Raw genomic sequence first — 12,062 nt, forward strand, 5'->3', positions numbered from 1 at the left:
TCACTACTAAATTAAATCGTTTGGTAATAAAAAAATATATTTAAAATAGTGAAACGAACTATAGATTAGTATCAGTTAATAATCATAGGATGAACCTCAAATTGTGTGAAAAATTAATGCATTGTAGGAAAAGTGAGAAACATAATACTTCTGTGGTAGATTAAATGTATAACTATCTCAGACAGTGTTAGTATAACTTTACTATCATTAAAATGAGCATATTTTAAGGGGATTCCTTAATTGATTTTAAGGCAAAAAGTTGATATAACGATCTGCATCAGTGTAATGAAATACAGAGGGAGAAAATCATTACTTAGGATAAAAAAAGATACCATATTTTTTGCATTCAAAAAAATAATTGATATAATGATAAAAAAAATGGATAATTGATACCTACAAAAAAAATTAATTCTTGATAAAAGAATAAAGTATCATATATTTTGTTTAAAAAAAGTTAATATCTGGGAGCCCTCTTAGTAAAAATGTTTTAATGTTTTCTTTTTAAAACAGTTTTTTTTAAACGATCTTTTTATGAACGTAATCTTTCAATCACAAAAATCTGAATTTGATTATTTTTTAGTTATAAACCTCTTGCAGACTTACATTAATAAAATATGAACTTTTTGTCTTCCATTTATCCAAGAATTATTCAAGAACACCTCCCTTAAAATACACCTAAAGTACTTATTATTAACGACCTGAATATAAATTAATTTACGTTAATTTCAACATACTCCCTATATTTTTATGAGATCTACCAAATATATGACTAAACCCTTTTGTAAATATAAATAGCAAATTATAAGGAACATCACAGCAAAAAAATCATGCTACTAGAAAGTACAAGTTGATCTTTTCTAAATAGCTGCTAAAATTTCTTGCAAGCTTTAAAACTATATATAAGAATATGTACACTTGTTAAATGTTACCTATAAACTAATAAAATGCTAGCAAATGTCACAATAACAGTCTAATATGGAATTTAGTGAACTTTGTCACCCATTTGGACTTTAGAGACCATGAAAATGCCCACAATAAGCCCAAATAATCCAATAGCACTCGCGAAGATTTCTATGATTAGAATTTTCACGAAAAGGGCCGCATTTGCGGCGTCTGCCAATGCAGCACCGCTGCCCACAATTCCAACACATACGCCGCATAAAAGATTTACAACACCTAAAAGAGAAAATTAATTGTAGATAATGTAATTCTTAAAAACGTAAATTATTGAAAAGAGATAATGAATTAACTCAAATTGGATTTTTTACAAATTGATTATTTTATAGAAAAAGATGGTTTTAAGCATTATATTCGGTTAATTTAGTTTGCAGAGCCTTTAAATTCGATTTAAAATTGCGTGTTATAATAAAAGCAGCCCCGTGGAAAAATTTAAAACCTATTGCAGAATTTCAGGTCTGTGTACACCTTAGTTATTTGCAAAATCTAATTGTCCTTTGAAAATTTAATGGGGTTAGATATATGTTAAAATGAACATCTTACATTTTAATAATGAAAAAACTGTATAGAATTATTTCTTACCTACAGAAAGACCCGCTCCAAACAAGAGATAACCTGCAAGCCAATTTTTGCTCTTCAGATCATCATTCTTGACCACCAAATCCCATGTGAAATTATCCAAGTAGCCAGAGAGTACAATGGCAGTAATCAGTCCATAGATGGCTACGGCTTCACAGAAAATAACTGATATGAGGTTCTTAGTTTTAATCCTTGGTGCTTTCACCCCTAAACAAATTTGAAGATATTAGTTTACAAGGGACTAGGCCATAATAGGAATACCTACATAATAATTATATATTTTTTTATGTATATTTATCTTGCAGAGCCTATATATGCAGAAAGTTTTCAAAAAATACAACCACGTCGAATGGTAGGTATATTTTACATTTACAAAAGCATCACGTTTCGTCCCCTAATTCAGGATTCCCTCAGATAAAAGACGATATAAGCAAAAAAGAAGATAAAAAAATGTAATTACAGATAGCAATATTAGTCACACATATATTTAAAAACCTAGGACATACTTGTAAAAATATATCAGGAAACGAAACCAACACTAATTTTTTAAATCCCTTCTGCATACTGTTGATTATTTGGTCTGGAACCTTAAATAGTACCAAATTATATTTTTACATTAAACATTTACGAAAGAATGCCTTGGTTAATACTGTGGACTTGGAAAAGTCCTTATTCCAAATTCATAATAAGCTGGTCAAAAATATCGAGGTCAATTTGTAGTATGACATGATGCAAGTTTTTTGTAACAAAAGATACTCACCATAAATAACAGTGAAATTAAAATTGAAGAAAATGCGATCCAGAAATTACAGAAATACGCAGTACAAATACTTAAATATGTAATTCGTGCTGCCATTTCATGTGCCAGCAGGGGAAAAGTGACAAGAGAATTCTCAAGACAGGACAGTGCGCACTGCAACATGAGCTTAAACACACATTTTTGTAATATAGTACGCATGGTAATAAATTACTTGAATTTGTATTGTACAATATTGAAACAACGATAAAATATACAGAAAAGTTACATTAAGTCTATCACCCTGTATCTTGGTTGTGTTTTACTTTCAGACTAGAAAAATGTAACTTAACATGTTCAACCAAACTTGACTTTTTAATTCAACTCTTATATATTTCACATGAGCTACATATTCTTTAAATCTGACATTAATCGATCTTCTTGTTTGCCCTGTGTATTATTTCTTATCACAATGGTTACAATGAATCTTAATACTTTATTTTCAGAATCAACTTATCAATAATCTTATCATTATAACCATTGACCTTAGCTTTTTTTTAAATTATTAAATCTGTTACTACTTAGAGGAAATAAGCTTAAGAAATGCACGTTAGCCATTTTATGTTGAAAACAATAATTAGTGTTACTAGTGACATCATACCTAGTGACTAATCGTCAAAAATCTAAAAGTATTAATATTTTTGATGAAGTTTCTTATTTGTTTGTTGTTCAAAAGAAACTTTAATGGACAAAAGACAGTTATTGAGTTGTTCTACAAAATTTTCAATGTTTTATTTTCTTTTGTCGAACAGAGCAAATACATTATCAATCATGTATGTATTGGAACAAAAAAAACATATTTTTTGCATTCAACTCAAAGTATTTCATGAAGAGTCATATACTAGGTATTACCAGGTGACAAAATCAATGGTTAGAGTCACTAATTATGAATCTAAAAGTATTATTATTTTTAATGAAGTTTTTTATTTGTTTTGCTTTTTTCTTTTGTTTTCCTCCATTGATCGACAGAGAAACTTAACCTATATAGAGACAAGGGTCAACGGACATCTTTCCTTCAAAGATCCAGGGGTTGGAAATTGTTGCTCTGATGTAGGACTATCACAGTTATTTCTTTCTTCTTCGGTAATTTTTTTAGAGGTCACATTGAACTTTCTAAGTTTACAAACATTTCCAATTCTGATCATATGTTAGTAGAAGGTGAATTTGAATTTTTAATAATTTATGATAAAGAACTAAATGTTATGTTACCTAAAAACCCTGCTATCTCAATTTTCACTGATGTAAAAAATTTTACTAAAAGGAGATCTAAATATAAATTACTGCCATTACAAACACTTTAATTGGCTATTTTTTCTTAAATTTCTATGAAATGTTTCTATAACTTAAATTAAACGAAAAGATAAAAAGATTTACAGCAGGGCGAACTTTAACAGCTTTTTACACGAATGCCAGGAAACTCAATGGGCATTAATAATTGAATCACCTGAGCCTCGGGGTCATTATAACAAAAAAATGGCTGACCTTTTTGGGAACAATTGTGCTGTTAGCAATGTTAAAGTTAAAAGTGAATAACCCTGGGTAATCAAAGGGTTGAAAATCGCTTTAAAAAATCTGCTATATTTGCACACACTCATAAAGTTTTTTGTTAATTTTGATCTTGGTTTCATACTTTAATAAATACAAATCAATATACTGTAAAGTAATTAAGATTGCAAAACATCATTATTTTGATGATAAAATTACTAAGGCAGGAAATAAACCTAAAAAAATCTGGAATATAGTGAATGATTTAAAAGGAGCCAGTCATCTCATCGTGGTGATCTTGATATCAATATGAATACCTTTAATGATTTGTACTGCTCAACTGCTGAAAAGTCGACGTCCTAAATTTCTTCTCAGATTAATCCTATGAGTTACCTAACTAATACATCGGTCAGAGACTCGTTTAGCATGATTCACACAGATGCAAATGAAATGCATATTTAGGCGAATATAAAATAAGAATTCGTCGGATATTGGCAATATTTCATTAAGAGTGCTTTACAGGCTGCCAGATTAGGTGTTCCTTGAAATATACTCTAGCTAGAAATTTACTCTAGTAGGTAAAGCCTTTGTTTAAGGGTGGGAATCCATCATGTTATCCTCCTATTTCACTTCTTACAACTTCGATCGAAAGTTGCTGAAAAAATTTGCTGTTTAAATCATGTATTATCAATTTTCTTGAAAAATACAAACTATTAAGTGTTACTTAGTTTGGATTTGAGAATAAGAAAAATACATTCGATGCAATATTAAACTTGCAAAAGTGGTTTGCGTCTTTTGAGAGGCGTTTGATTGCTTATATCTGGAAATATTGCTGCAGAAACTCTCACGTTACAGCTTTAGATGTACACCAAGTGGCTGCAATCCTACCTAACTAAAACAGTTTAAGGGAATTAATGGTTTTTCAGCGAAACAGAACACTGAGCATGGAGTTCCTCGCTTCTTTAAACATAAAAGGACTATTTACCTTATTTGCCAATGATACATCAATTCTATGGCTTGGTAAAGACTTAGATATTTTAAGGTCCCTGATTAATTGTTCTAGTAGGGAATAATGTGCAAACATTTATTGTGAATTTAGGGACAAATGGTGCAACAGTAATAGGTTGGTCTTTAATATCTCCAAGACCAATATTTTGTCATTTAAGTGCTCCATTGCAGACATAACCCTGAACGATATTCAACTGGATAATAAAGATAGATATAAGTTTTTTTATTGACACTAGATTGAAGTTTGAGGAACTTTTTTTACTGAACTTAAGTTTCTTTTTTAGTTTTTATAAATTATCTACCCCTAACTACAAACAGAAATTATACAAAGTCTTCCGTTGGTCATGTTACAAACTTCTAGGGTAGATAGAAGAAATATGAAATGCTTCCTTGATGAGGCGAATGCGACAAATAAATTGAAATTAAAGAGATGGGATGGTATGGGTTGGGTTCTTTTGGTTAAGTTGGATTTAACACATAACAGCCCTTACACTATTAAATTTCATATATCAAATGAGAGATCCTGACCAATTAATTAAAAACAAAACAAAAAGAGCTCTAGCTCCCTGCGGAAGCATTTCCGGTTGTTCATATGAACTTTTCTTTTTTTTTTGACATTTTCGATCTACCCTAGAAGTTTGTAACTTGATCAACGGAACACCCTGTCCTAACACTTCATGCTGATGATACCTCTGCTATTGTAATCAGTATATGAAAGATATAATAGGTGAATGCTGTAATAGAAATGGTCTTTCTCTCAATAGCACAAAAACCAACTTTTTAGTTTTTACACCAACTAGAATTGTGCGGAATTTTAGCTAGCCTTAAAGCCTTATAAAAAAAGATTTCACCAACTTTTAGGGAATTACAATTGATCAGCACTTATCTTGGAACAACCACATTCAAACTATATGCTTTAAATTGAGTAGTAGGAATTTTGCCATATTACAACTTAGGCAATATGTTGATAAGGAAACATTAAAAATATGCAGTAATAACGGTGCAGTTATGCCAAAAAATAATTCTCAAGACAATGTTTTATTTGTCTTTTAGGGAAACTTGCCATATTATTTTTAGCTCTGAAAGAATTCTAACAGTTGTAAATCTCTATATATTACACTGTTCCTGCTGTGTTTTTAAAAATTTGGATTGACTTGAAAAGTGTGATAATATAAATAGGTACTCGACAAGAACATCAGACAATCTATACATACCAACAGCCTGGTTAATACAAGTTCAAGAAGGACTTGGTATAATATCTATAAAATTTTTTAACCATTTGACCTCCACCTTAAAGGATATCCAAAATATCAAACTTTTTAAGATAAAACTGAAGAGCTAGGCTACTAGCTATGAATCCATCTTATTCTTTTGGTGAGTTTTTTGCTTTATAATTCTGTGATATTAGTATATTATGTGAGTTCTGTATTTAAAAAAAGTTTTTAGAGCACTGTTTTTAAGATTGGGCACAAACTTGGTATTTTTTAAATGGAACACCATATATATTCTAACGTCAAATTTTTGCACTTTTTTTTCTGAATACACTGATGTATCAAAACCTAATCTTTAGTAAATTTAAGGTTCAAAAATCAGAAGAATCCATATTTATATTTGTTTTTTTAATAGTAGGCCATGAATTTGTTCAGACATGCATGATTGCATTCATGGATACTAAGTCACAGAGTCAATACAAATCAATAATGATGGCTGAATAACTCAAAACTTTTTAAAGGTTGATATGATAAAATGTTTAAACCTTTCTAGTAAAAAACTTAAAGCAGCACTGCAATTATATTTAAACATGTAAAGAAATCCAGAGTTTCAAAAACAAAAGTGCAAAAAAATTAAAAAAAAAACAAATTTAAACTGTATAAGGTAAATATTGTTCGAGAATTGCATTTTGACAATTGACTTAAACGATTGGAATTTTCTTATTGGTTTTTAACCAAATCTAACGAAGATCTGGATTTTGCAAGAAAGATAATATGATCTGACAAATATCATATAAGCAGCAGCAGCATATTTAATAGACAAAATACAAGATAATGGTACCAAGAAGACCAACATATTTTTTGAACGGCAGCTTTGAGGCCGATTTGGTTTTAGTTTTTCATGTTTTGTATTGAGCACTAAAATTATATATACAATATTTAAGGGTAGCTTGACTGCCCAACGATACCTAAACATATTAGAAAATAATATGCCAGAGTTGCTGGAGGACATGCCTTTGGCACAGCAAGATCAGATATATTTCCAGCAAGATGGAGCACCCGCTTATAATTCAAGGGTAATTAGAGAATTTTTAAGTGCTCATTTTGGTAGACGCTGAATTGACACATACAGGCCAATCAGATAAATAAATAATTCTTTATTTGCTAACAAAATGATTATAAAAATCACAAAGCAACGTCAAACAGAAGTGGATATATGCTGCCTAATTTAAAAAATAAATAAATTTATTAGATAAGCAAAAACACTAATTGACTAAACTTAACATTCATGTAGAAAAGCAGCAAAAACAACACAGCAATACTCTGCATACTTTTAATATTCTCAGGCAATATGTGATAAGCTTTTAGAGCCCTATATGTTGGGTTATTGTGATAAAGAAAAATGTTATGAGTTCATTCTGCCCCTTGTTTCTATGGTCATTTCCTGAAAATAGTTGTCCATATTTCTGTTAAAATACTCAGGATGTTTTCTAACAAATATCAACAGATGTAAGAAGTAAAGAGATGAGGCAGTTAAAACTGTGAGAAGGGAAAAATAAGGTTTACAGCTCTCGCTGGGATGAATACCAAATATGCATCTTATGATTCTTTTCTGTGCTCTGAACACCTCTAGTGCACTTCTTGCTTAGTCTTTTTATAAGAGCGCAGCTGCTATTGATCTTTGAAATAATATGCTTATAGTGTGGTCCCCAACTAAGTTGGGGATCTAGGTACACACCCAAAAATCTCACCTCTTCAGATTGGCCCCCGAGGTCACCGGATTTAAGTATTTTAGACCTCTTTGTACAGTAATACATAAAAAATAAAATTTATGTAAATTGGCATAATAATATAAACTCGCAGCCTCAACCAAAGGAGCAATCAGAAACTTACAAAGGTAACCCTTTATAATTTTAAATGCCTTAAAGCGAATTGAAACTGTATGTGCTTTATGTATATGTTATGCTATTATGAACTCCTGTATTTAAAAGTGGAAATAAAAATTATAGGCCAATGGTTGAATCAACATATTAGCAAAAATATTTAAAACCTTACTTCGTAACAATTTAACGGAATTTTAATGCCAAAAATGTCAAAGTTTCAGCATGGTTTCCTAAGGAGTAAATCTACTATTACTAATCTTTCAATAATTTCAGAATTTGCTGCCGAGGCTATTTCCAATAAATATCAATTGGATGTAGTTTATACAGACTGCGAGAAAGCATTTGATAAGGTTGATCATGAACTGCTGCTTGAAAGGTTGGTGGGCTTTGGAGTTGCAGAGGATCCATGCTGCTTGTTGAGGTGCTATCTGACGAATAGAGTTCAGCGGGTTAGGGTTGGGTCTACAAGCTCGAAAACATTTATACCAACCTCAAGGGTACCACAGGGAAGTACCACTTGAACTAGTATTGTATTGGAAATTATGATCTTTGTCAAATCAGTGAGGTTAAACATCTGGATGTTCCATTTCAGTCTAACTTAAAGTTTAATAGTAATTTCTCCATCATAAAAAAAGCATTTAAAGCATTGGGTTTTCTTATTTGCAATAGCAAGCACTTCAAAATCACTACAATAGTAAGATTATATAATGCAATAGTTAGATCTCACCTTAAATATGGATGCCCATAGAATCTATGCACATAGATCAAATAGAGAAAGTCCAAAAAAGGTTTCTGCTCTATCTTTATATTTTGAATAATAACTTTTATCCATATCAAGTGTCTTATAAAAGTATGCTGGACAGTTTTTCATTTAAAACTCTTTTAGATAGAAGAAAGATACAAGCTGTGATATTTTTATACAATATATTAAATAACTTCAACTATAAGGACTGTAACTTGGTCAATTATATTCGTCTAAAGTACCAAAAATTAATCATAGGCTTTCAAATAATCAAAAATTTGTTAAGGTTGATCCAAATAACAACTTATCCCCATTCAATCGAATGATGCCTGTTCTAAATGAATTTTTTACTTAAGCTAGGATAGACATTTTGAGTACTTCTTTAAAAGATTTGAAAGCTTTACTGTGATTTTTCATTTAACTATATTTGAGTTGGGAATTATACCAAGTTAAGACCCCTTTCATGATTGTTCTTGTTTCTTTTTTATCTCTGTTAATTGTTTTTAGTTTTATATTCTATTTTTATTATAATTTTAATTTTTTAAGCTATATTATCTTCTGTTTTAAATTTAAGGTTTAATTAATCTGTAACTTAGGACTTTACATGTAATTACCAATTTTGTGGTGTTTTTGAAGTATTGCAATAAATAAAATAAATAAATGTATAAGACAAAATGTCAATGTTATAATTACAGCTTTTAATGCTAGATCTGTACCGATATATTTTTTTTCAATATATTTCAGTTTATGTTAGAGAGTATTATTTTGAGTGTATGTTTAAAATAATATTAAATAAATAGGTTTAAATAACATGGCATTTTAAAAAAGTAATAATTAAATGCATGTGTGAGATAATTCATGGCCTACTATTAAAAAACAAACATAAATATGGATTTTTCTGATTTTTGAGGCTAAAATTTATTAATGATTAGGTTGTCATTAATGTATTCACAAAAAAAATTGCAAAAATTTGATGTTAAAATATACAGGGTATACCATTTAAAAATTACCAAGTGTGTCTGTCCTAAATCTTAAAAACAGTGCTCTAAAAAATTTTTTGAAATATGCCACTGAAATATCTATTATAAGCAGTTTTAATTTTTTTTCTATCTTATATAGGTCCTGAGAAATAATAACTTCTCCAAAAGTGAACATTTTCATTTTCGTCCTGTATTTCAGGAACAAAAGGAGATGGAATATTTCTGTTTCTGGCTTTAAAAGTTTTGGAAAAAGGTGATACAGGGTTGCAAAACCTGCAAAGCTATATCTTAAAAAATGACAGAGTACCATGCAATCTCATCCAAAGTGGGACACAGTGTACATATGGTCTATTTTAGAATAAATTTTGACTATAGACTGCCTTATATTTGATGATTTTTGTCACTTATCTGTTGTTTTATTTATATGAGTTTTACTTTTTCACTTTTTGTGAATTGAATCTGGCTGTATTGTTGACCAGACACTACATTTATGTTTTTATACTATGTTCTACTGTAATTTTAATTTTTTTTTTGTTTTATTTAATCACTACACTGTAATTTTTTTAACCACAGCTTTGTAAATGAGAACATAATGATCTTTTTATAGAATAAAGCAACTTTTTGCAAGATTTGTTTCTTGTTCAAAATAAACTTTAAGCACAAGACAGTTTTGAGCTGTTCTACACAATTATTGTTGTAAACAATGTTTTATTTTCTTTTGTTGAACACAGCAAACACAAGCAAAATCTCTTAACCAAACTCATGGAAAGTATTGGAACATATTTTTTACATCCAACCTAAAATAGTTTGCAAAGAATTGTAATAAAAAGAAACCAATAAGCTAGTATCATGTATCATATCAAATACTGAGTCCTATCAGGTGAAAATGATCATTGATTTGAGCTCTTATTTGCATTGTTTGGTTTTAACAACACTTCCCAAAACAATATTTATTGCAATAATTTTAACATTCAGAATGTAATATTGTTTTTAAAAAACTAACATAATCAATTTCTTTAATTTAAATGAAAACTGCTTTAGAATCAAACTCATACATGCAATGAAAACACTATGACAACTTTAGGAAGGAGTTAATGCAACTAATCAAGCAGATTATTAACCAACTCACCTCCACCAACAATGCTTACTCCCACAGTATGAATACCAATAGCTGCTCCAACCACACTTAATGATACAGAGAGCCCTATCCCCAAAGCAGCCCACATATGGGGCGAAGTATTTTCCAAAAACCAGCCAAAACTCACCCTTTCACCTCTATTGGTCAGTACATGATACAGCCCCAATATGGTAGACACTCCAGATAGAAGTCCCAGAAAAGTTAACCCTAGAATGCTGCGTAAGCTAATTTGTGTGGCCATTTTACGTGATCAGTGCCTTTTTCTTAGTAAAGATAAGGCAAATAATGCAAATGTATTGTTTTCTTTTTAAATTACACTTTGGTGCTTGATGTTTTTGACAGATGTCAGTAAGTATACTCAATTCGAGAAATAGGACAATCATGGACGCATGCACCCAGCTTAAGGCATCTCTTTTGGATAATTTTTGAGATTAAGGTAAGAATACGTTTTTACCTCTATTATTAAGAATTATTAATACATATTCCACTTTCATATCTGTATCTACGTACACACAGATGAATGAGAATTAACGAGAAAAATATAGTCTCTATATTATAAAAATATACCATCTTAAAAGGAAATAGGTTCTGCCTATATGTAAAGTATGTGTTTAAAAAAGTGGTCGTATTGTCGCAAATTAGAAACAAAGCGTATTGTAATGTTTTTTTACCGTTCGTTACTCGTTAGGTATGAATTTAAAAAAATCGATACCCGAAAATAGGCAACTAATTTGTTTAGACTATAAACCACGATTACTTACGGCTACTAGAAATATTTATTTCCGCTGTATTTATTTATGTCCTATTTAAATATCGCGCCAATATCCCGAACTGCACTGGAGCAAGTTCAGGAAGGGCACTTTTCAGAATTCACCGGTTGAATTAACCGGTTAATCAAACATTTTTCGGTAGATCAGGTTGCCGTTCGGTTACTTAAACATTCGGAAACGCTTCGGTTAATTTTCTTAGAATTTGTTTGACAGTTGGCACTTGGAAGCTTTAACAATATAGATTTCTGGGCTGGGAATTGGGATTCTAAAATCACGACTCGACCTCGATACGATGAGGTGTCGGATTAACCGGGATTTTAAGGTGGAATTTCGGTCAGATAGATTCTTCCTAGGATTCCTAACCTAGTTTTGTATTTTTTGCGGCTTAGTTTTTGTAAATTTGTTGTGGCTCAATTTTCATTTTAATTTTTTGTGGATATTTAAGTTAATTTTGATGGTTGAGTGTAAATAGTAGATGGATAACATAAAACTTTATTGCAATTTATTTAAATT

At 30.3% G+C, this 12,062-nt stretch overlaps 1 protein-coding gene across 1 annotated transcript; it reads right to left on the reverse strand.

Moving 5' to 3' along the window:
* Nucleotides 1–489: 489 nt before the first annotated feature.
* On the reverse strand, nucleotides 490–11,135 carry LOC126735539 (V-type proton ATPase 21 kDa proteolipid subunit c''-like). Its single transcript, XM_050439581.1, has 3 exons — nucleotides 10,771–11,135; nucleotides 1,540–1,743; nucleotides 490–1,176 (listed from the first exon to the last, which is right to left on the reverse strand). The coding sequence occupies exons 1-3, from the start codon at nucleotides 11,018–11,020 to the stop codon at nucleotides 983–985; spliced, it is 648 nt and encodes a 215-aa protein (XP_050295538.1). The 5' UTR covers nucleotides 11,021–11,135; the 3' UTR covers nucleotides 490–982.
* Between the last annotated feature and the right edge of the window lie 927 nt (nucleotides 11,136–12,062).

This window comes from Anthonomus grandis, chromosome 1 (assembly GCF_022605725.1).
Source record: "Anthonomus grandis grandis chromosome 1, icAntGran1.3, whole genome shotgun sequence".
Lineage (NCBI taxonomy): Eukaryota > Metazoa > Arthropoda > Insecta > Coleoptera > Curculionidae > Anthonomus > Anthonomus grandis.

What these genes read in the sequence shown, in the direction of transcription:
- LOC126735539 (XM_050439581.1), bottom strand. Translation starts at nt 11,020, where the DNA reads ATGGCCACACAAATTAGCTTACGCAGCATTCTAGGGTTAACTTTTCTG. An exon ending in AGTAAGCATTGTTGGTGGAG is followed by an intron (nt 1,744 to 10,770) that starts GTGAGTTGGTTA and finishes AAATTTGTTTAG; the next exon opens with GGGTGAAAGCACCAAGGATT. An exon ending in TGGAGCGGGTCTTTCTGTAG is followed by an intron (nt 1,177 to 1,539) that starts GTAAGAAATAAT and finishes TTTCTCTTTTAG; the next exon opens with GTGTTGTAAATCTTTTATGC.